General features: G+C 39.2%; 1 protein-coding gene across 14 annotated transcripts in view; it reads right to left on the reverse strand.

Moving 5' to 3' along the window:
- LRRC7 (leucine rich repeat containing 7) overlaps positions 1–26,225 on the reverse strand; it is a 169,136-nt gene that overhangs the window by 27,079 nt on the left and 115,832 nt on the right. For 9 of the 14 annotated variants that reach the window (XM_028733098.2, XM_028733096.2, XM_077928596.1 and 6 more), the window contains 11 exons: positions 24,774–24,903; positions 22,164–22,279; positions 19,985–20,054; positions 18,662–18,761; positions 16,982–17,106; positions 13,011–13,061; positions 11,601–11,801; positions 10,009–10,120; positions 7,988–8,168; positions 5,167–6,844; positions 718–867 (listed from right to left, as the gene is read on the reverse strand). In XM_028733098.2, coding sequence (XP_028588931.2) covers positions 718–867; positions 5,167–6,844; positions 7,988–8,168; positions 10,009–10,120; positions 11,601–11,801; positions 13,011–13,061; positions 16,982–17,106; positions 18,662–18,761; positions 19,985–20,054; positions 22,164–22,279; positions 24,774–24,903 — 2,914 coding nt within the window. Of the gene's footprint in view, positions 1–717; positions 868–5,166; positions 6,845–7,987; positions 8,169–10,008; positions 10,121–11,600; positions 11,802–12,951; positions 13,062–16,981; positions 17,107–18,661; positions 18,762–19,984; positions 20,055–22,163; positions 22,280–24,773; positions 24,904–26,225 lie in introns of those variants that run through there. The other 5 variants (XM_028733101.2, XM_028733103.2, XM_028733111.2 and 2 more) reach the window with 5 other exon arrangements.

Below are 26,225 nucleotides of genomic sequence, written 5' to 3' on the forward strand. Positions count from 1 at the left end.
TATAATTAATTTTCACACACTTAGGTTTTCCACCATCATATGTATCTCACCTACACAATCTATAAACAGGCCTAATGGTTTGTGGTCATGATGAATTCAAGCTTGATTCACAAATATTTTTCAAAATGTTAATAAGATATGTCCCCACCTTAAAGGCTTAAAATACAAAACATATTTACATACAACATATATCTGATTTCACAATGGTCTACATACAGAAATGTGCTAATATAATAAAAGATGTAAACAGGACATACATTCTGAAATTTTCATTTGAGCTATTTTGATTATAATCCAGTCTTTAACTAGACCACTGAACTAAATGACCAGTAGGTCCTGGCTCCTAAGAGACCATCCTAATTGATAACATAGTTTGTGACCGAACTTGGTTGACATTAAACATCTACACCATTCTGACACCATCAACATCATTAAGCAACTACAACATGAAACATGGCCCTCAGATTTCTCTGGTTCACATAAAATTGACTACATTAGTCTGCAACAAAAGAGCAGAAAGCAGCATGACTGTCACGTGGTGAGCCAATTACTTGAAGAAGCAAAAAGTCGGCAAGTTGTGTTAGCAACTTTGGTTTTTGAATTGCTTCTAGGACACAAGCATGAATAGTAATGCAAATGCTAAAAAGGAAGAGGAAGGAGGGCATGAAAAAATATTACTGTGTTTTGTCTGATATATGCAGGCTATCTCATACTTACTTTCGGTAGAGGTAGCTCTTGAGGCATTTGGTTTTCAAATTTAGATTTAGTCTGCAAGTTTAATGTCATGCTTCTGCCCGCATGCATTGCTGACAAACCTCCAGAGCGCAGCATGCCAAGGTTAACAGTGTTGTGCTTATAAGCAGCAGTCTGAGTAGAGGAAATAACAACCACGTGACAGGATATGAACACGCATGCTCATTAAGAGAAAGTACTGCACATATATGACTAACTTCACATGGTCTCATTTTAAGCAAACAAACGATACCAAGAAATAAGTAGCTTTTTATGCATGCACTGAGTCAGACAGAAGCACATAGAGTGCTAGTTGTACATAAAATGATTACCATAAAAAGACATTGACAAAAAATCAAACAAGATATATTTCCATCTTCACAGAATCATAGAATTGTAGAGTTGGAAGGGACCATGAGGGTCACCTGGCCCAACTCCCTGCAATGGAGGAATCTTTTGCCCAGTGTGGGCTTGAACCCACGACTCTGAAATTAAAAGTTTCATGCTCTACTAACTGAGCCAGTGTTTTTAATACAAAGCTATAGTAATTTATTTCATGCAGAAGTGGGTATTATCCAGAGATTTTCTACAAACTGAAATATATATTTTGAAACAGCTCTTAGAAAATTTGCCTTTGCAGGCACAGGAGGTTGGGAAAGAAAATGTGAGGAAGAGCAGCAGCCTTTCATGCCAGAGACTCCAAATTGTCACATGACTTGGGAGTGACACACTTTTTGAAAAACTGCTGTTTTGTACAAATCTGGGATATCAGAAAACTTGTATTTAAGAAGTAATTCTGGTTTTTTAAAATAAAGAAATGTGTATGCTTGTGTAAGGAGACCTTAAGTTTCCTTTTCCTTTTCCAAATTCTAGAAACCCCTCTGCCCACTGTACAGCATTAAAGGATTCAGGTTCAGGGCTAGAAACCAGCACCAAACCCAAGCGCAGCAAAAGAGGATTTTAACAAACATGAGGAAGAAATAAAGTAACCCTTTTCGCTTGTCTTTCCCCTGTGAACTCCAAACAGCAACACAAAACTCTTGTTCCAGGCTTGTTAGAGCCTGAACAGGACCACTCCTTAGGAAATGAGAATGCTTTGCAATGCTTTGTTCTTGATCTGAAGGCTTATTGTCATATTTTTCTTAGTAATCAGTGTATCTGAAAGCCAGGCTAAAATTTTCATACATATTTTTTTATGATTTCCAAAACTGAACCAATTAAATAAATTTCTGTAGATCTTAACTGATACACCAGAATAAATATAATTTGGTTTATCATTCATCTAGTGTTTCTGCAATTTTTATTCATTCATTCTAATAGATTTTAAAGCAAAGCTATCTTGCTGCGATTTTGTAGTCTCTAGTCAGTTTTTCTTAAACAGGGGGCTGGGACCCAAGAGACGGCCATGGGTCATTTTCAGGAGAACCTCAGTGTCACAGCCTGCCCAGCGCCTTCTCACTTGCTGGCCCCACCCCCCAGCCATGCCATTGTCTTTTGATTGAACCAATGCCAACCCTAGCAACTCCTTGCATGCTAAATAATGGTGACCAGGAGATGGAGAAGTTTGGGGAGGGTGGGGAAGAGAGAAGGGAGGTCTCACTCCTCTGAGGGGAAGCAGCCAGAGGAGGTCCTGAAGGAAATTAGAAAGGGAGATAAAAGGTTAATATTTACACTCATTATTAAAAATAAACCAACTGATAATGGAAAGGATAGGGACAAGAGAATAAAGTTGTTATGGAAGGAAGTGAAGAGAAAAGGACCAGGGTGAAAGGTAGAATGAAACTGGCAGGTTCAAGGGAAGGGGAATAGATTTGTGCAACAGCAGAATGGAAGAAATTACAATAGATTAGTAAAAATACTCTGAGAGGCATTTAGAAGTGGGAAAGGAAAAATATAAAATAAAAAGCCTTCTCCACTTAGAGTCAGACTTAAAGCCTCTGGATTGATTGGCAAACTCTCCCTAAAGTGGAGAGGATGAGTTGCAATACTTCCAGAGCGAATGTCTATATTTTGCTTGAGGGAAGCTGAGGTATTGAACTCCTTGCTACAATGAAAATGCTATGGTAAATAATGAAACAATTTCCAAAGATGGTTTAGCTATCAATAGAAAAGTGATGTCAGCCAGCCAATCATGCCAAACTCCACTTCCATAGGCCACTATTCTACAACTTGTAGGCCTCGGTAATTTTCAACAAGTTTATGTGGGCTCTGGCGACAGCAGGGTGGTGAAATCTGAGAACGCCGCCAGGTCTAAGCCCAAGAAATTGTCTTTTCTTTAGTTTAAGTGGTTCACTGTTCTATATGACATCAGGTGTGGGGCAGGCAAAGACCTCAGCCAAAAGGGAGTCTGCAGGTACTGCTGATCAGCTGACTGGTGGCACCTACAAAGCCCTGTGTACAGGACTTCACAAGACCCAATGATGATCTGATCAGCAGATCTTGCAAGGCACCTTGTAAAAAGCTATACAAGAATGCTTTGCAAGACCTGACAGTTCATCATTGGCGCTTGGTAGACTGATTTGGCCTGCTCTCCAAACCCCCTTTAAATAAATAAAAACAAATAAATTGTATTACTGAATGGATAGTTCAGCTCTCAGTGAGCCACAGCTAAATTGTGAATTACCTTCTTTGAAAAACACATGATGATATCAAAAGATATGAAACAGTCTACAATTTTTGCTCCATTATGGTTATTTCTGAAATATAATCACTTATTGTAGTCACTGAATGACAAACCAATATGTATCTGGGAGTATAAGGAGGGGTAATTTTGTGAAAGCAAATCTGAGAACAAGGTCTATAGGCTTCCAATTTTCCAGGATGATTTCAGCATTTTTGACAGCCACATTTGGCAATCTCAATTTTCACTTATTTTATGAAAGCATCTGGTGAACTGTAGGACTAAAATTATACATGAATTGGTCTTTCATAATTCATCTTATTTCCAATACTAGTTGACTGAAGGCAAACAGGTTCCTGAGGCTGAGGAAGGCTGTATGAGACACACAGCATTTAACGAGCACAAGGTGATGCAAATAGAAAAACAGCCAACAGGGTGAATGTTTAAGTTCCTTGTTAAGCCCCCCCCCCCCCCCAGCCATTTATACAAGGCAGCAGTAAGGTTGCAATTTAAGATGGAAGACCAGCTTCATAATCCTTCTCCTTTCAAACTATTCTCCCACTGAAAAGTTCCCACTCCAGTTGCTTTTACCTTCACTGAGGAAAACATGAGTACCTGCATATTGGTGTGTGTGTGTGTGTGTGTGTGTGTGTGTGTGTGTGAGAGAGAGAGAGAGAGAGAGAGAGAGAGAGAGAGAGAGAGAGATGTGCAAATGGAATAAAGTGGAAAGGTTAAGAAGCTCCTTTTCCTCCTGTACTAGTCTTCCACTTCAAACTGTAGCCTCAATGGCTGCACAGTATATTAGACTTTTTTCAAAAGAAAATACTGGAACTACATGTAGTATGTAGTTTTTCTCAGAATTCCTTCCAAATGCTTTCTGGATATATCAGTTATAAGATGTTTTATTCATTTACTTCTTATCACCATTTCAAACAATACCTCATTCTTAATTCTTCACGCCTTGGAAACTGTGTCTCATGTCAATGAATTACTCTGCACATTTACCAATAATAAATGTTAATTGACAAACACTTCCTAACATAGAAAATATAAGTTATAGTTGGTCTCTGTTGGGGCTTTACGTATTTCAACCCGTTATCCAAAACACTTGGAAACAAGTTAAATGTAAACTAACTGACTTACTTCCAAGTACATAGATTTAAGACATGGGGTACCAGAACAAAAGTAATTGTAGCTTATTTGTTAATCAATGGCTAAATTTTCTAAAAGAAATCCTTAATTATATCTGCCATGATCCAATAGTTCTGGTACATGAAGATGGTTCACACATGCATATCTGACTTTGTGCACACAAGGGCATGGACTGATTCATAACACAGCCACTGAAGATTGTGCTATTGAGTTCTGTAGAGTTTTGGAGTATCCCCATTAACTATAAGCCTGCCAAAGTCAATATTTCCAAAACTTTTGCTTTGGAATTTGTCTTTAATATTTTTCCTATGCACTGTAAAGGCTAGCAAATAAAACGAATATTTAAATTATAAACTATTTTTGTGATTTCCTTTAAGCTTCATTAATTACCCACTACTAGAAGACCGAGATTATCATTTTTGCATTTTAAAAAAACAACAGTATATCAGGGAAGACCTTCTCCAATGCTCCCCAAAGCAACCCTAATTCTAACTCATTATGTATAAACTGTAACAAAATACATTTCATGGTTTATTAATTCAGAACACAAATCCAGGAATTATTACTGGATAACATATTAATCACTGCAAGCAGATTTTTTTTTTGATATATAGAAATATAAAAACTAAAAGGCATTAATTGCAGAGAAATGCCAAACATACCCTGTCTAACCTTCTAGCTTCTATATGTCTAAGTAGCTGTTGTCTCCAGTCAGCGGGCATTTTACCACAGCTCTCATTTCCCTTCACAGGGGTAGGCCTTGTCTTTAAATCAGTGTTATCTGACGGCTTGTCACCATAGTTACCCAAGTTATAGTCTGATGGTATCTTTTCCAACAGAGCTGCCATTGTAGGCCTAGCTGAAACTGGCCTGGTTTGGGAGGTACCATAACTCTCTGTACTGTAGCTTCTTGCAGACAATGGCCTCCTTTGAGTAAGGTTTTTAACTGGAAAACTTCCAGATTGGGCTTTCACTTCTTGATATGAAGGGTGTTCATCTTCATACCTGCCATTTCTTTTGAGGAATTGGGATTCAGACACTTGCATGCTGCTTTGGCGTTCCATGGGTCCTCTATACTGGTGTCTGTTATACCTATCGCTCTGAGGCAGTTCGTGTGGTTCACTGACTCTTCTATACATTGACATATCTGTGGAACTGGCCAATGAATCTGCTCTTCTCAAAAACCCAGCCCTTGATCCCTGACTTGAGTACTGAGTGTTGACAGTCTCCTCATTAACAGAAGGCTGGGAGAATGAAAACATGTGCTCCATGGGTGGATACCCTCGGTAGGCTCTTGGGCTAACCAAATCCTTTGAGACAGTTTTAGTCTGCTGGGGAATGTACTCTGGAGTGTGTTGAAAAGGTGGCGGAATCCTCTTTTCGGCTTTCACTTCCACTGATCCTTGAGGATTAAAACTTTGGTCAAACTGGTACACTTTTTTAGTTACAGAAGGCTTTTGCTGCTGCTGCACCTTAACACTTCCGTAGGTCAGCAACTCATCATCAAGCATTGGCACAGACTGGCTACGGGACATGCTAGACATTCCATGTTCTGGACCCATCATTTTATCTGGCCTCTCATGCATACCGGCATTGTCCGTAGTAGCTGCATAGTTCTCTAGTGGTATATTATAAACTTTATATGCGCCAATGTCTATCTCATCTATACTTTGTGACTTCTTAAACCTATTCGTTTTCAAGTCCCTCATCATTGGCGAAAGCCTCTCTGTGCTCTTGCTGATAGAAATGACGTTTTTAGAAGGATCCGGGCGACAGTGAATATGCGAAAACACATTACCAAGACTTCTGTTAGCATTTGACTCATGATACTCCCACGCTGTTCCTGGAGAAAAAGTGCTAGCTATTTCCGCGGAATCTTTAACAAGATCCTTCCTTTCAGGTAAAGGGCTGGTGGTAGGGGTGCTCTCCAGCTTAGAAGGAAAGGCTGTCCTATCTTCAAAAGGGCTAGGGGTTCTTGTCCAGTTCTGCCAAGGGTTTGATGGAGGCACTTCTGATTCAGGTGTATTTCTGAGAGTAGGCTGTTCAAGTTCTAGGGGGATACCAACTATCCTGTCTTGCCTAATTAAAGGCCTGCGTCCGTGAGCAGATGTGCTTCTCGATTTAGAGCTTAAGAGGGGGTTAGCGCTTGGATTCTCCACCGTGCTCTCTTCTGCTACAAATCCCGTGTTATCATAGTGAGAGCCATCATTCCAGCTGTCAGCAAAGGTGTCGCTCATTGGGCGCCTCTCGTTATGTTGTTGTAAGTTTCCTGCTGGAGCAGACTCCCGTTGACTGAGCAATGGCTTTGTTTCAAGAGGTTGAGGAAAAGATTGGACAAGCCTGGAGAAAACAAGAAGAAAAGATTGGTATTAGATAAGGAAGCTATCACAGCAGAATAAAATGCTAATAAATATCTTACTATTATTGCATGTTTTGTTTAACCCATGAATGAATGGAAGCTTTAGCTTGTTTGGAGTGGGAACAAAGAGAAAGCACACAAAAAGAGAAATATCACAATTTATATGTATATGAAAATGGCTTTGCATAAATCTAAAAATCTGCCTCCCAAAAAAACTCTGGTATAAAAATCTCTATGCTAGTGACAGATAATAAGCACATAACATTGAGCCTGCAAGCAAAGTGAAAGTCTCTTTGGAAACTGAGTCTGTATCTATGGTGGGACAAAGTTGCTTATATAGGATTCTGTATGCAATGGAGTAAATTTAGACAGCACAGAAAACCTTGATGACACGTAATCATTTTTTACCTCTTTTATTCTCGTCAGCTGAAAAATGGGTAAGATGGGTGAACTGCTATTCAACTATTGTAATCTACTCTGAAAGTCTGCAGATAGACCTGCATTTTGGGTAGAAGTTGCAAGAGTAATTTCTACCCCTAAGGCATAATTCCTCTGGGCCTTGACATGGAAAAAGGTGCCCTTCCTCTTGCCTACAAACATGGGCCTTTCTGCAGAGGTGCCTAGTTGTGGGGGAGAACTTACTCTGCTCTGGTTGCTCTGCTCTTCTCCCTCTCCTGCTGTTGAGGGGGCAGGGATGCTGCAACACTTACCTTTTTTTGCACAACGCTTCACTTATTTGCAGTAGTGCCAGTGTGATGTTGTTCCAAGTGCAGCAGGTTTTCTCCAACTGTATGCAATGCCAGACTTCTTAGAAGTCTTGTGTACACTTGTAGAATACCAGCTCCCAGCCTAGCAGTACTTCCTGAGACATGATGTCACATAGTCACAAAAGGTGTCCTAGGAAGCACTGCTAGTTCAAAGAAAAAACAAAGGCATCTCAATCATGCTGCTCCTCCTGCTAGTCTGGCCCTAGTGATGTTCCTGTCTGTTTTTGTTTTAATACGAGGGTTGATATCATCATCACCATCATCATCTTTTATTTAAGTTCTTTGTACTTTTGGCTGCCTGAGATGCCTTTATGGTCAGATCCAGTGTTTCAACTGGGGTCTACAAAGTAAACACACCTGTTACCCCACAAAGAATTATTCACTGCATCTTTAGCTGTAGTCTGCAAGGACCCCATTTTAACACGAGCGTTAGAAGACCCTGAAGATGCCTGTGAAGGTGAATAGTCTGAATAGGTGCCTGAAGAAACACTGTTATTCATGCAGTGAACTTTATCTGCTTCAGATTCATCTGTTGATTCTAAAACAAGCACAGAAAGAAATATGAAATTAATAGTTGAACAGAAGATTGAACACAGAGACATATATACAACAACTACTGTAATTAGCTTGGAAATGTGATTTCCACTTCTATATCATACAAATATAGCCGGCCATGAACTTATCCCTGGGATGTTCAAAGACACCTAAGACAGACGCAGGTGGCGCTGTGGGTAAAAGCCTCAGCGCCTAGGGCTTGCCGATCGAAAGGTCGGCGGTTCGAATCCCCGCGGCGGGGTGCGCTCCCGTTGTTCGGTCCCAGCGCCTGCCAACCTAGCAGTTTGAAAGCACCCCCGGGTGCAAGTAGATAAATAGGGACCGCTTACTGGCGGGAAGGTAAACGGCGTTCCGTGTGCTGCGCTGGCTCGCCAGATGCAGCTTTGTCACGCTGGCCACGTGACCCGGAAGTGTCTTCGGACAGCGCTGGCCCCCGGCCTCTTAAGTGAGATGGGCGCACAACCCCAGAGTCTGTCAAGACTGGCTCGTACGGGCAGGGGTACCTTTACCTTTTTTTTACCACCTCCCTTTCTCAGCCATCTTCAGCCAAGATGCTGTAACATCTGACTGTATCAATCTACAATTATTGGCCAGTGTATTACTTTACTTATAAACATTGTGCCTTGTGAGATGGAACATTTTTATTTTTATTTTTTGTATTTTTAAAAGATCCATTTTCACCTTTCCTACACTTAAGGACCTGACCAAACTGCTGCTGTCTTGAACACCCCACCCCCATTTTTGGCTACTGCTGAACATAATAATTTAGTATTTATTTTTAATGACATATATAGCCTTATTTAGACACTATATCCAACACTCAGGGCCAAACCAAATGTGACATGGGAGATTTGCCAGTATTTATTTTTTTAAAAAACAGGCACAGGGAGTTTTGTCAGAGCAGCAGTGATTAGGAAGGATTTCATCACCTTCATACCCATGCCCAATACTAGGGGTGGCCCAAGTGAGGCACTGACCCACAGTCCAGATGGTCTGAGGGGCTTGTTCACTTAGTAGGCTGCTTACCTGCCCACCATTTGCTCATAATTCTTGCTTAGAAGGAAGAGCCATTCATTTAAATGGGGTTTTATCCAAATTAAGAGGGCTTAGAACAACTGCTGCCTATATTACGTTCTGAGAGTACTGAAACTATTTTAGATTTCTTTTCTGTACATTACATACGTGGCAAGTTGACACAGGAGAAGGCAGATAGGCAGTTTTAAGGGAGGGGCGGAAAGGCATCCACAGAAGGGTTGCGGGTGCGGGGGGGGGGGCGGGAATGCAGGGAAGGGAGAAGAGACTCAGTTCCCCAGGCACAGTCACAGAGAGGTGCATTAAAGTGACAGAGAATGTGATACATGGGAGAAGAAAGTGATCAAAATGAAAAGGAAGATGAGAGGGAAACAAAAAAGCAATACCAGGAAATAGAAGCTGAGGCAAAAAGGACGACGACAGAAATATTGCAATATGCGAATGTAAGCAAGCAGTCAGAAAAGGTATGGGGTGGGACCAAGAATGGAAGGGAGCGTAGTTTGAGGAGGTAAGGGAGGGGACAAGAGGCCCAGTGGTACTCTGTGTCCAAGGCCCTCAGGAACCTGGGGCCTGACCTTTTCATACCATTTAAAGTTGCTATTAGTCTAAGGAAAAGGGGTAGGAGAGAAATATAGATAGCTGTGTATCTAAATCGAATGGCTTTGCATATTAAATATAATTTCCAATTTGATTCTGGCTAAGTGTAAAAAAGAGAATACAGTGTTGAGCACATTTTTCTGCTGCATTTTTCATTGTTTGTCACGTTCAGTATCTATAAAGTGACTTGGTACCTTTTTTCTCTTTACCCAATAGGACAAGTTTAGGTTGGTACAATGGTGCTTCAGTCATGGAGGGACGAAGTTCCCCTATCCTCATATCATTCACAGCATGTACATATGGGTCCTGTAAAATGCAATAATATTGTGGAATATTATAAAAAGATAGCCCAGCAAGTGATACTTTAATGATGAAATTTTATCAGGAGCATGGAATTATAAAGCTTTCAAGCACAAATGCTGACCAGGCAAATGTGACTTTAAATGTCATAGAATGCTGTTTTAAAAAGTACAATTGGTACTCATATTGACACTGCCTGCATAGGGTCAGTGGCTTGGGCTCCACCTTGTGGATGAAGGCAGAAGAAACTCTCAAGGTGTGGCTCTTAAGCCTGTTTTGCGGACTCACCAAGCATGAAATCACACACCCTGAGTAGGGTAAAATAACAAATGGTGCCTACTTTCCTAATAATCTAGAAACACCAAGCCTGTGAGATGAGTTCTGCTTGAACTAGTAGATGCCTGTCTGATCTTAGGTGGGTAGAAGCTTAACTCTGTGCTTTGTGCTCACAGCTATTTTGCCCTGGACAAATGTACTGTTGGTGGTAGAGTATTTTTTTTTAAAAAAAAACCCCCCGATAACTACCTGCTTTTCTTGATAGTTTTCTGCCACCTTACTCTGCTACCAATTTCAGGCCTCCCTTTCCCCTTTTATATCTGAAACAGTTCCGTGTGGTAGGCTTGGTAAAGTTAATATAGGCACATAAACAGCAGTTCTTATCAAGAGATTGTGGGGAGATTCAAGGGACCCAAAGCACACAGTGTATCGGGTCTAGGAAATCCTGTGGCCATCCATGGATGGACTCATTACATTCTGGTCTGTCCCAATTGTGCTTGGGGAGGGAACCAAGGTTGCTCTGCCCTATTCCTGAGAAATGACTAAAAATCCACATGGAAATGCGCATTTTTAAAAAAATAACAAAAAAGGATTTTAGACTTTTAAAAATAAGGCATCTACCTGCCCACAGCCTGGAGCTGCTAGTGCAAGCGGCTTCTTGCCACTGCGTGCTTTGAATGCAAATACAGCCAGTTTACCTAAGAGTGAGAGGACTTGATGTTTACAGGCAGGAAGCCATGTTCTTCCTGTACAATTCCCCCTGAGATAGGGTGTCATCAGTTCTCATTGCTCCCAGGGGAATCTCCTGTATTTGCATTTAGAGTGCGCTGCAGCAAGGAGCACCAGGCATTTGATTGATCTGACCTCAGCCTTGCCTGTTTGGGTCATGCCCCAGCCTTGGTACCTGACAATCAACAGCAGACCCTGCTGAGGCCTGACAATTTCTGTGTCATGCAATGCTGGCAATACCCGTTTTGTTCTGTGTAGTATGAGAACTACATGATATTTGGCCCAATAATAAAAAAAAAGAAAACCAGAAGGGCAGCACTGAAAGGTGAAGCAAATTATATCTAATAGGGGGATAAGAGGGAAGGAAAGGGGTTACAGATCAGCCTACTTCTGCTTACATACAACCCTCTGAATAAAGAGATCTATATTGTACTGATCTTAAAATAAACTCCCGTTTGTTTAAATAACACTGTCATGTTACCTCCACGGATATATCCTTTGCTGTCATTGGCCACTTGTGCTCATATTTGTCTTTCACAGCTTGTTCTGCACTGACGGTTGGTGTTGCATTCTCAGGCCTCATTCCATGGCTAGGTTTACCCACCAGATTTTGAACAGATTTCACCATATTCTTTAAATCTTCTGGGTATGGAGTTGGATAGCGCTTTAAGTTTATTTCAACCTGAGCAGTTGTTTAACAAAATAAATTAAAACCACAAATAGGAAACAAAAACCATTATTAAACTTCTAGTTTTGATTATCAAGGCTATACAAAACAGAAAACACAGAGACAGTGAATTTAGGCATTTGAGACAATGTTAACATAAAACTGTGCCTTTGAAATGCTAAAGCCTATGTCATTTACAATATGGTGAATGCAGAATAAAATCCATTGGTGACTGAATGTAATTTCCTTCCCACTTGCCTAGAACTGTATAATGCAATAATACTTGGACTGAAATTACACCTTGATATTCAGACTGCTAAATATCACTTTAATGGCTCAGGTAGAATCTAGAACTTCACTTGCATATGGGAAGTCATTCTGGATTTATAAAACAACAGTGTGATAGCTTATTTGAAAAGACTGTGAGCAATCCAAAAAAGATTAGATGTTCCTAAATCCTTCTGAAATCAATAGGACTTGAGTACGTTTCAATTTTAATGGATTGCATTCAATAAAAATTGAGGGCCCCCCACCTCATTTAATGGATGTGTATTTGTACAAAAGTGTGATATAATTTTTACTACAAAGGAAAAAATTGCATGTAAAGCCAAGGTTCAAATGCAGACACAAGTTAATAGGCAACCATTCAAAAAGCTTGACTGATGTGAAGAGAACAAACTATGGTAGCAACTTGCACTGAGCGTTGAAATATAATAAAGTATGCATTACAGACAAGCACATCCAAACATGGATCTCAATAGCAAATGTGAAATATTATGTTACAAGGAAATGTACAGCTCCAGTAAGAAAACTAACTAAGTGATGTGTGGAATAAAGTACTGCTATTGTTCTAATTGCCTTACAGTTGAAAGAATGTAATTGCTGCTGGTCTAACTTAATCACTTGCTTTTCTACATGACCTGGGCCATGGTATACGTAAGATTTACACATAACCTTAACAATAACTGGGATGTAAATCAAATACTACATGCACTGCAAAGGTTGCTAAGAATACAGTGTAACTAATTAACTATGTAAGGAAATTTGAGTAAAGTTAATTTATCTTAGGTAAATATTAACTTTCACTATTAAACATACTCGCAGATGTGCTAGATAGAATTAGGGTGAAGAAAATCCCATAGTTGATATTAAAAATGATAATTACCAATGAAGTCTAGACTCCCTTTCTATTCATGGTCTTTTATGTTTCACATTTAAAGTTACCTCAGAAGTAGCATGCCGCTGGGGATAAAAACCTTCCAAAGTGCAATATTCCTGGATAGAAGAATTTCTTTTTTAATTTCTACTGTCAAATTCATTTCAGCAAACAATGATACACTTGACCAAAATCAAATTTCACAAGACTCATCAGAATAAAGTTATTATGAATATTAAGAACTATTACCAAATGTATAATTTTAAATAACATAAAATTACAAACCAAATCCTATGAAACTTAGATGAATATGCAACCAACCAATCACAGGGCACACATTTCATTGAAACTGTGCCCTTAATATTAAGGATTATTTCACCACTCTGGAAATGTCTTCATATCAGCCAAACAGACAGGTGCCTGCAGTTGATATTGCAATGCACAGATAGCCATGATGTCAAAGAAATTTTGTATGCGCTTTAAACACTGTGAGTCCCAATATTACTTGCATGTTTACTGGATAAACATATGAGAATCATCTCCAAACACCCAGGTATTGAACTGATCTGTAACCATTTGATTATGTTTTAAGATAGAATAAATATAATTAATATAAGCAGAATAATGTAACAGAAACATTTAACATGATTTCTTTTAAATATGTTTAGTACTGTAAAGGTCTAGCACCAGTGTGACTTTTAAAAATCTATTTAATACATTAAAATTGGTTTTACACTGATATTATTGACAGCACTCCTGTGGATTTTCATCTTTATTTTGGGGGGAAAGTGGGTATTGTATATGCACCTGTACGTACGTATGTACATTTGTGTGTGTGTGTGTGTGTGTGTGTGTGTGTAAGAGAGAGAGAGAGAGAGAGAGAGAGAGAGAGAGAGAGAGAGAGAGAAAGAAAGAAAGAAAGAAAGAAGCCCAGATCCTGCCTACAGCTACCACTTTCAGGCCCACTTATTACTGCTACGCATCCCCTGACCACTGCCACATGCAACTCTTGAGTGCAAAATATTATCTAGCCCGACGCAGGCAAATAGATCACTTTTCTAGTTTGTGAATTAACAAAAAATGATAAAATTAATCTTTTTTACCACCATTCAGAAACATGCTTATCTTTATCCTATGAATCAAAAAACTGTGATGAGCTGAACATAAGTTCACCTGTCTAGCATGACATCAAAAGTTTTGAAACCCAGTTTATCTTATTTTTAAGCAAAAGGATACCTGGCGAAATTGCCCACTGCAGCTACCTGGACCCTTGACACAAAAGCCCCTTGAGAAGGTCAAGAGCCCTCCTGCACTGTGTGCTGCAGGAGACTACAGAAGAAGCGGGAAAACACACCAAATCAGGCAGAGGAATCTTGCATGCTGTTGGTACAAGATTCTTCTTCCTGGTTTTGTGTGATTTTCCCCTACTACTATAGCCCCACATGATACAGCCCACACCGCTCAGGACCTACTAGAGAAACATTGTGAAGGAGTACAGGGCTGCAGGAAAGAGGCATTGTATGAGCTGTTTTCTGCTCACTCAGCATTAGACAGAACCATATTTTTATATACAGGTTTCTTTTTTTAATTGTTTACTAAAATGAAAACGGAAGCTGAAATGAACAAAGCCATTAAAAAGCATTATTTACTGGCATTTATACAGATGTCATTTAATTGTACAGTCTCATTGTACAAGGTTCAAACCTTTCAGGCATAAAGGCAACATTACTGGAAATGACTGTGTTTTGATTTTCAATTATATAACATTAGAAGTATAGGAAATGTTGATTGTCATGTGAAGATCTATGGGAAGTGAAATAACGCAGGCTATGGCTTAACATGGAACTACTTAGCCTCTTCACTGCTTTAAAACATCTTTTGCCATTCTCCTGTACAAAAATGTACTCTTAGTACCCTCATAAGTGTGTGTGTCCTAGAGAGCTACCAGTACAGTTTTCGTGTTGCTTTCTATTTGCTAAAAAAAGTTTTATATATGTTACTTTTTAAAGGGATATCCACAAAAAGTCAGATACAATGGATTAATATCCCACTGCGTCCATACATACATTGCTCATTTTTGCGACAGTATGCTTTTTGATCCAGCAGAAGCTCATGTTAGTGGAAAGTGGTAAAGGCGATTTTAGCTCATTCCCTTCTCTGTGCAGCTCCCCCAAATTTGTTCAACAGGAAATCCTTTGGAACAGTTATGTAAGTAGTTAAGGGGACTGCAGAAGAAAGGGGGAGTCTATGGAAAACACTTCCTTCCCTTTGGCTCACAGACACCTCCACTGGATCAAAGAACCTTCTTTCAGCAGAGGGACGCCGCTGGATACAACCCAATCTTACTTGTCATTTTAATAAAGTATTATTTTTGTTTGAGGATTATATGAAGAGTAAGGCAGTCCCCCCCCCCTCTCAGATATCTGTAGGATAAAAGAGGGAAATAGAGTAAGAGCTCAAGAAAGACAGGTCTGATTTTTCTTTATTCCTGGCAACTGACGTCAATTTCAAGTCTTGTTCCAAAAACAAATGATTTGACTGATAGATGTGACTCTTGACCTCGGTTAATCTCATTTTAAAGTAAAACATATTTGCCCCCAAACATCAAGGCAATGCTTTTACAAAACACCTGCTGGAAGTACTTGGTCTTGACACACATCAGGGGCACTTGCTTGCTAGAATATAATCATCATGTCAAGGCCAACCCCCATTCTGAATGAGGAGCAGATTGGGCATATTTTTAATATAAAGATCAGAAAATACTTTCTGTATTATAGAATACTGTGTAAAATGCATGCTATATGGGCTGTCTTTGTAGGCTGGAAACCTAAGTAATACTTCTAGTGAGCACTGAAGATACTATTGAAAAGATAGAGCTGAATGCCCACTAAGTGGTCTTCATGTTTGTTATATTATGGGCTTATGAATCCTTTCATTGGTTTTGAAAGAACAAATGCATATGAACACTGAGACTGCGAAGTTTTTTTGTGCAGGAGACAGAAATTCAAGAAAAAACATCTCTTGTACTAAGGTGACAATTTCAGCTGTCACTGAAATGTAATATTCAAGGTGTTGAAATTTTGGTGGCTGTGGAATGATTACTTGGGACTAAATATAGCAATCTGGTGAGCAATAGATCAGCCATTTTTGTGTCTTATAAAGTCTTTTGTGCCTTGTTTAAACTTCTGAAAGAAGATATTTACGTCAGGACTTGTTAATTAACTTGACTCCTACAATATTTCCCCCCTGTGCAACTGCCATTTCACATTACACTTGGCTTTTATAAAGGAATCTAACCTATTTCTCTCCCTCAATTTTATACAGAACAGAAATATCTGCTTAAAAGGCTGTTTTTTCATCTGATGTGACAGTTCTGAGTTAGCGAATTAGAAATGGTCTTTGTGAGCCTAAGCCATCAGTTTCTATTGATCACACATTGTTATCCTTCTGGTAATTGTGTCTCATAAACAGCACAGCAAGATTCACTTCTATCAGTTTCATTTCTGTTCTGCAAAACAAGATTTGCAGTGAGGCAATATCTAATTCTTAGTCTCTCTATATATTTGTAAAAGTGCCAATCCCTTTAGTTCTAAATGTCACATGCTTTAAGGGGACATTATGGCAAATATCAAGAGAAGTAAGGACATCAAGAAAATATGCGTATCAGCAGGTTGACTTTTAAAGGCAAGAGCAAACTTCTGGACTGCACTTAAATGAGCCCATCAAGGAGGACTTTCTAATTGACAACTGTAGAATATGAGATTTTAACAGTGCATCTGGAAATTTCATGTGCCCTAGCCAGCAATTGAAGGTCCAATCATGGTAGTAGGAAACACAGTCAAATTCTTAAAGAGATTTGCAGTGCAATCCATTGCATGTCGAAGTAAGCACCACTGAGTTCAATGGGACTTATTTTCAGATAGGTGAGTATAGGATTGCAGCCTTACTCATGTCTAGATTGGTTAAACACACACTTAACAACCACCTACTTATTTACTACAAAAAAAACAAAAAAACCAAGGATGGTAATCCTAGTTACCTTAACTTTTCCTGCATTTTCCTCCTCTTCTTTTTTTTCTTCGAATTCAAAGGCAACAGTCATACGTTGCTGTCTTTGCTCCTCCCATAGAGTAGGATTAAAACTATCGCTGTCAGACTGGAAATCTAATTAGAGTAGAAATTAACGTCATAATCAAAAGATACCTAGTAATAAAACTTTACGCACAATATCAACTTAAACAACCAAATAACCTCTGTGGGTGCAAATAGTCAAAAGCATGTAGGCCTCAAGTTAGCCCAGTATGAGCATGCTTGGGGCTGCGAGCTAAGGTCACTCTTGATTTTTGTCCATGCAAACATACATCCTTTCCCAGCTACCAACTTGCCTAAAGTTCAGCAAATTCATTTGATATGATGTTCCGGCAATCCAGAGCCAGTTTCTAACTTCTAACCACAATGGTTTACAGCAGAAATGAAACTTTGATTGATTACCAAGAATTATTGGCCTTTTCTTTACCATTTTTTTAAAAGCTAGCCCACCAGAAGACCACCACCCATTTTCTGTCACAGGCTTGTTGTATGGCATGGGGTATATTACTCTGGTACACTTTCAAACAAAGGGCCAGCAGAAACAAAACAACAATCCAGTAGTACTTTAAAGGCTAGCAAATGTATTATTACTTTCATGGATTACCAATAATGATGAAACTGACATGAAAACTTGTGCCATAATAAATGTGTTAGTCTTCAAGGGGCTAGTACCGTTCTTTTTGTTGAACTATGATCAAAGCAACCATGTCGTTGTGAGGATAAAAAGACTGTAAAACAAATTTAAAATGCTATTTAAAAAGTAGGACGCTGCAGATGAGAACTCAGTGTGCAGAGTCTATATGTTGTACAGGAGCACAGTTCCAACAGACAGTTGTCACATATTGGATTTGCTGAGGACCTACAAGTCAAATGTTTGTAGCCCTGAATTGTGTCCATTATCCAAAGCCTATCCCCCAAATTCAAAATCAGGGATAGGCAGGCAGGAGGTAGCATTTTTATTTGAAGCTCAAGGTGGTATTCATGGGTCTTCTTTTCCCCATGTTACCCTCACTACAACCCTGTGAGGTGGGTTAGGCTGAGATACACACAGTGAGTTTTGTGGCTGAGTTTAATCCTGGTCTCCCAGGTCCTAGTCTACTTAATATCCCTTTACCTTATTTCACATTCTGGCGGGAAAAGATGTAGAACTTAATAAACTGGGGAAGGGAAACAATCTTTTCCCACAGTTTGTAAATATATTGTTAACAGTCCTTTTTCATGGGAGGACAGGGAGACAACCAGAACAGGTGGGGACCACACAACCTATCTTTAAGAAGAAAGCAACTGTGACAGCAGGGATGCCTTCTGACGCTTTTCAATTGTATTAGGTGCTGTTTGTAAAACTGCAATGCCTAAGTATCCACAGCAAGGGAGGAGGTTGGTGAGAAAACCAGAATAACTTGGCCACAGTCCAGTGACCACTCATTGGCCATGCCCCCATGAATTCCTAGCAGCCCTGCCAAATCAGGCACTAGCTTTCATTGCTATGGTTTATCAAAAATGAAAGTTAAAAGTGGGGAAGGGAGTGGTTTGTATTGTAAAACAACAACTATCTATAGAATAATTGTTTAGGATACTTAAGTCAACATTGATTATTTACTGAATAGCTTTCCTTTTTTTTTATAAGTACCTTCATCACCACGAGGTTGCTGAGGAAACATGTAGTTGGTCAGCACTCTTTGCTTTGTTTCTGGATGTGCCTCAGTCTGAAGAGGGATAAGGGCCTTGGACTGCAAATTCAAAGCAAACAACAGTACAATAACTCCAAAATGATGGCATCTAAAATTATCATGCACACTAACAAATAGTGTCCCATTACAATGAGCATTGTAATTAACATTCTTGATCAAAACAATACTAACTACATAATTTCTAGGTATTAAATTGCATTGTAATGATTAGGAAATAGCAGCTCCAACCAACAGATGGTGCTGTGCTGTTTTCTTATTACTTAGATACTGTTCTATATGCTACCACCCTTTTGTCCTAAAGAAGAAATTGCGGTATCCTTAAAACTAAGAGTATGATCCAGAAGCCTGTATACTGATTATCTGTTTTACATTTACATAAACACTGTCCTTCCTGTAACATCTCTACAATGCCACAGTTCTGTCACAGATAGAAGACTCCATCCTCCTTTTATATGACAAGGATGGAGAAGTGGATCCAGCCAATGGGGCAGAACCTTACTTTCCCCAACCTTCTATGGGTCACGTCTGACAGTTGGAAAGGGCTGCCAACCTCTGAAACACCTGGTGTCAGAATGAAATCAAACTCTGCAGGGAAAAGCATAGTACTTTGCAAGCCTTGATACTCTACTGATGTTTGTCGCTTACAACATATAGGGCTTTGTTGGCACCGGTGATCAGCTGAGAGTCACTGTCTGCAAAATCCCTTTCAGCCCAGGCATATCTTTAACTGCCAAATACCCCACATTGTATGTGATGGCAGGTGGGTATGGCTAGACCAAAATTAGGCCTGTGGATCAGAGGTTCCCCATCACCGACAGATGGTTAGACTCAACAGGTCTTGGGCTTAAGCACCCTCTCTTGTGAAACACCCATCACATTGTACAGAAGGAAATAAATACATTAAAAAGTTGCTATTTGAACTAGTAAATTCTTGCCGCCCAACATCTCACTGCTTCCCCATGTCACTGCACTCTGCCTAACAGTAGGGCTAGCACTGCTTGGTGCTTCAAAATATTTGGGGGTTTGCTGGGAGATCTGATGATACGGATGAACTTGAAGGAAGCAGAACTTGAGATGCTATGAACAATTTTGCATTATACTCATAATTTTTATTCCCCCCCCCCCCGCCAGAAAGCATCATCTACTTTAACAGGTTTAAACACTTTTAAGTTCACCATAAATATTTTACAAATACAAATACAGCTGAGCTTGCTGCCCTTTTATTTAGCTGTTAAAATGAGAACAGACATTAAAATCTTTACCTGGTTGTCTGAAAGCCACAAAGCTGCAAGTTCTTTAAGTTTTGTAAAAGTGATAGGCAAATTTTTCAATCTGTAAAAATAACGAAATTGGGACAACTTGAGTATTTACTTAAACATTGTCAAGATATTTATGCAGCATTTTAACAGTCAGATGACAGCAATTTCAACTTTGGTCATCCTCTTGAATTGCTTTTAAAAGACATCTTTATGGAAATACTTGATTCTTTTTCAAAGAATATTTTTCCAGTTAAAAATGTATACATAATTTAATTTCCTAAATATTCAGAGAAGATTCTCTCTCTCTCTCTCTCTCTCTCTCTCACACACACACACACACACACACGTGTGTGTGTGTGTTTGTGTACCCCCTACCTAATCTATTGTTATGTGTTAAGTTTTTAGCCAAGGCAGTATTCCAAACTCAAGAACACCATTGCTGCAAGGAAACCCTGCAAATGTCTTCCAGATGCTAAATGTCTCACTTTTGACTGCTACCAGAATAAAATCCTTATGAATCACTTTCACGCTAGCATGCATTTACAAAAGAATTAATAAAGGCTTGTGCTTTTTTTAGGAATAGCTTTCATTGTTATGCTGGATATGTGCTCAAACATGAGGGCAAGCTTAGCAGTCTCCTATGAAAGTGCCCTCTCACCGCAGGGCAAGCATCTTTAAATCTGTGACACTGGGATTAATGCTTTTCCCTTGTGTCCATCATAAATCTCATTCTGACACCCTCCCTAGCCTCTTCTCTAACAACATGCAGAAATAGGGCAGTTTGGAACCTGCTGTCCTTTATATCTGTTCCACCAGAAAAGCTTTATACTTCAGAGCTCTGCTTCCATTTTCTCCAGTTGTGGTGCACATTGTCCTGACACACCAGCTTCTTGGAAACTGTATTTCTGGCATAACCCTTGAGCTGGGATTTCAGTAGAGAACAGGCACCACAAAATATTCTTAACTGGGTCCCTCTTTATGTATCTACTCATGCAGTTGCATACCTTCCTATTAACCATGCACTACAACAGACTCCAAGGGGACAGAAAGACAGTCGCTTTATTAAGCGAACAATAAACAGGACTAGTTCTGAGTCCAGCATACATAGAACTGAACAGGTAGAGAGCTAAAAACACACACAAACATACCATAAATCCTACTCACTGAATCACAGGAGGAGAAATGGTTGCAGCCAGTTACCTTTTAACCCTTTACATTCCATGTAACACAGGCCCCATCCAAGTACCAGAATGTTTGATTTCAAGACCCCGTAACCCTATTAGGGCACTACATTTACAAACATGGTTCATGCTAAATGAAAATTAAATCACAATATCAGCTTGCTGATTCTGTGAAATTATTCCCACTTTTGTGCTTTAAATGACTGCATGTGGGGGAAAACAAGTTCTATATAGAAAACTCTAATTAGTTCCAACAAGAAGAACAGGGATGTTTAAATTAGTTGAAGTTGAATTTTTTTTTGCTACCCTTTTCAGTTAAATGAATCATAGGATTTCGGCTTTAATTACTGCAGCCTCTGGAAAATGTCAGTTGATGACATATTATTCATAAAATGACCTGAAATATTTAAGCAAAAAAAGAGAGACTATCTGCAACATTTATCAAATGTTTGCATTTTTCTTTATGAATTAAATGTAATTCTCATTCAGAGGAGAAGGTCATCCTGTTCTGCAAGTTGGACACCAGAGGTTTGTAGAACCTCCACTGGGAGGAACCCAGTTTTAGCTCTGCCTTCCTCCTTTGATGAAGTAGCCTCTTGTGGCTTTCTAAACCAGAAACGTTTTTGACATTTCTCTTTTCTCTCTACACTACATGGTTTAGAGCAACTGTGTCCTTGTTCCTTCTCCTTTTTAATTACATCCATTAGTTTGTAAACCTGTGGAAGGTATTGTGCTATTTAATAAACTTTGTGCAGCACCTAAATAACTTTATGCCAACAATAATGTCACTGCTGCTGCTCAACTAATGAAAAAGATAAATGCTTCCTTGAGAAAAGCTGTCTGGATCCCATGAAACAAATTAACATATCTGCACATACGTTGTTCTGTCAGCTGATAATCTGGCAATGCTTCAAGAGAAAAATGTTAGGATACGTTTTGAACAGTTCTCGATTCAAAAGAGCACTGATTATGCAAGAAATCTAAAATAATAAAAACATTACCTGTTGTCACTCAAGTTTAAGACTCTGAGTTTCTGCATTTGTCCAATCTCATCAGGAAGAAATTCCAGTTTGTTAGAGCGCAGAGACATAACTGTTACATTCTTACAACTTCCAATCTGTAGGCGTCAAAAACAATTGTTAAGGCATGGGCTATGTCACCAGAATTGCCATCTATATAGGTAGCTTAGTTACGTCTTTAAAATAACTTAATTATATATGATTTTTTACATGTTATTTGGTGCTGATCTTGATGCTTATCAATAAGGGAAAAGCACCAAGCAGTATAAAAATTCCAGAAAATATGAATGTTTTTCTCTTTGTCTGACCTCTAGCCTAATTAAGTAATCCTAAACCTCATCCACAACTGGACCTAACGGTCAGGGGTACCTTTACCTTTTTAAACACATCCTAATTTGACCTATTTAGATCATTTATGGAAGAAACTCCATGCTCCATGGTAGTCACATTATCATGCATTAGCAATGCATAAAGTATAGAGCCTTGCAAGCACACATGGAACCCTCTTTTACAAACCACATACCTTTGCATTCATTACCCATGAAAAACTTCCCAATGTTAAGTACACGTAAATCCCACCCACCACTTATCATCTAGATGCTACTCCCTCTATGTTATATGAAAACTACTCCCTTAGGTTACCAAGCCTTTCTAAGTAACTGCCTCGCAGAAATGTCTGTCGGGACAGAGATGTGGCACCTTAAGACCTCCCTTGACATCACCTAAGCTATGATGTAATGCAGTATAAGCTACTTGAAAACCACTCCAGCATATATGTCACAAGAGAAGATACAGGCCACAAGGTACATGATAGTTTATTCCCATGCCAATATCACCCATTTCTCAAGATATGCAACATGGATGTGAGCAGAAGCTAGGCTTGAGTCTTGTATATTTTAGACATTTTCTGATAAGTGATGTGATGTGGGAGAATAATGTAAAAATGATCTATAGTGTTTAACAGATGTGTGGCTTGAACTCATGTCACTGCTTTGCAAATGCCTTGAATGAATATTCCTGCATTCAAGCTAAAGAAACTGCTGTTGCTTAGATTGAATGGTTCTTTATCACCATCATACCAAAGCTTTAACCAAGAACCTGGCAAAGATTGTGACAAAGAACACTGGCCTTGGCCGCAAAACCCATACTTTTGACTGACAGGAGTTGGGATCATGCTTTTAGAAGCCAGATTCGTTAGTGTCAGCTGCTCTGGATTATAACACAGGTTGAGAAATTGACTACATCTCCCCCTAGGATGGAACGTTTTCACTTTGCAGCTTTTGCCCAGATTTGATATTTGCATGGAGAGCCCCCTTTGGAACTATTTCTCTGTTCCTGCATATTTTGTCCACAACTTATACAACACTAACAGACAATTTATTCAGAGGGATAGAAGACAACGTGCAACAAACTGAGTGAAGGTGGTGTTTCAAATCTAGCGTAACATAATTTATTTTATTTATTTATTTATAAAATGTATTTCTATTCACATACAAGCTATAAAGACTTAAACCAATGCAAAATCAAAACAAATAAATACAAAAACAATATTCAATCAATAATCAGAAAGCCAAAGAGGAACAGACTCATAAACATGCAAGAAACATTTGAATCCTAACCTAAGGGTAACAAGTTGCCACCAATTGGGAGTGGATATGCCTTTTATTTTTTTAGAATGTACTCAACCCTTTATATCCGAATGAATCCCAATACTGATAATCTCAAATTCTTGAGTGGAAAAAAGCATATGCTCAACATATTGACTGATGAGAACTGCATTATGATTCCAAGTTGGAAACCTTTGACCCACTATAGGGTTAAGTGAATGAATACTTTAGAAACCAAAGACCCTTGAAGGCAAGGCAATTTCCAAAAATGTCTGGGGGTTTTTTAACCCCAGTTTAAATAAACTCAAATACTGAAAGGCTTGCCTTTAGAAGGTCTGTTCCCACACCATTATACCGTGTATTCTAGTAGAACCAGTTACTAGATAGCATCTTGAAGACAAGTTAATCAATTTTGGGCATTATGTCTAACAACCTCAGCTGCACCAAATTGATAAAACCACTGCTGTTCCATTTCCAAGTTCTAAGTTAGGAAAGGCTCGCATGAAGATGAAAAATTGTAACCATAGGGTCCCAGTCTACTTGGTTTGTCATGTCTTCATACAACGGTTCTGAGAATGAAGACGGTGCACCAAGAATGACATCAGCCTGAAGCTCCTGAATGTGTTGGATGCATCCTCAGTAAGAAAGAGTAGAAATGTGTACAGAAAGCATTGCGGCAAAGGAGTGGCCAGCATATTGACTCCTCCTTGTGGGCACTGCTCCCTGAAGAAATAAATTGTTACCTAATGGTTGTACTGGATTGTTAACTTCCAAACTGCCCTATTTTCAAAGTCTGATGTAACATTTACAAGCTGATACAAAACTTTAGAAATTAAAAATGTTTGAAATTCATCATTTTTATGTGAATATTGCCCTTTTGTATTGAGACCAAACTCTGATTTGGTAATAGTGCCTTCAGTGTAAATTTATTCTGGATAAAGACAGGGAAATTTTCAAGTAATCATATTTCATAATATATCCTTACTTCTCTAGGCAGTTCAGGCAGGAAATTTTCATCTACAGCTAGTGTCCGCAGACTGTGCAAGTAGCCAATGGTGGGAGGTAGAGACTCTAGTTCATTACAGCTGCAGTCGAATTCCTCTAATAAAGATAAACTGAAACGTTAAGTACATTTGTTAGTCTATGTCACAAAGCCATCAATCATTGGGGGGTTTTAATATCTAAATCTTAACATTCCAGATCTGCAAACTATGCAAACATAAGACTTTCAAATGACAAAAATATAAGTATCTTACACATTTTTGAGCTGCAGTACAAAATGTGCATTTGAAGGACATAATGGAATTATATTTGGAAATGCTTTCTAGTTGAAGCAGAGGAATAGTCCATCTAGGACACTACTGTCAACACTAACTAATAATAAAGCCAGAGGAGAGCATTTATGCAGTAGTATATGGCAAACACCCACGTCTATTTTGTCACATGTATATGATTGGCAGAAAGTTCCTACCACATGTAATTATGGCAGATGTGTGTATTGGTCTCCTCCCATTTGCATATGAAGCAAAATAGACATATGCAATTTTATCATGCATAAACAGGCCCCATCAAGAGATATCTTAACCATGAATCCTTTAGGTAGAAATGCTAGCAACTGAGACTTATACTGACAATAAATGTGCTGTAATAAAACGGCAGAAACACTTTCCAGTATTACTTAAGTAATACATATTTTACAAAGGATTGTCTAGACCAATTTCAGTCTGGCTTCAGGCCCAGTTTTAGTACTGAAATAACCTTGGTTGATCTGACTGACCTGTGCTAGGGGAATGCAACCCTGATAAGTCTCCTAGACTTATTGGTGGCTTTTGATAGCACTGACCACTGTTTCCTTCTGAATCGGTTCTGTAGCTGGAAGTTAGAAACATGGTGAAACAGAGGTTCAACTTCTACCTACAGGGCTGTTTCCAGAGAATGGCACCAAGACAATTCCATACTGTCCCCCACGCTGTTTAAATAGATGTTACAGCCATTCTGAGAGTTTTTCAAGGTACAGTGGACCTGCCACATACATGAGGGTTCAGTTCTAAAAGTCCACATGCAAAGGCAAAATTGTGTGAAGCCAGGATTCCCAGAAACCGCTCTCAACTTGTCTGGAGCAGGCCTTGCCCTTTGCCTCACTTACTGCACAAGCCTTGGGATGCTCCCAGAGCCAGGTAAATGAGACAGATGGATCAAAAAGCTCTTGCCATTGCGTAAAGCCAGGAACCCACCCACCCCTGGTGCACCCCCCACCCCACCTGTCCAGAGTCAGATAGTATCTGGGAAGGAGGCAGGAGGGCTCTGAAAGCATCTCACAGCCCTTCAAACTCCCTCCCAAAGCCTGGTAAGTGAGGTGGAGGGCTTAAAAACTCATTTCATGGTAGGTTTTCTCAGCTCACCATTTATTTACTTATTTATCGGCCATGTACCTAAG

This window comes from Podarcis muralis, chromosome 5 (assembly GCF_964188315.1).
Source record: "Podarcis muralis chromosome 5, rPodMur119.hap1.1, whole genome shotgun sequence".
Lineage (NCBI taxonomy): Eukaryota > Metazoa > Chordata > Lepidosauria > Squamata > Lacertidae > Podarcis > Podarcis muralis.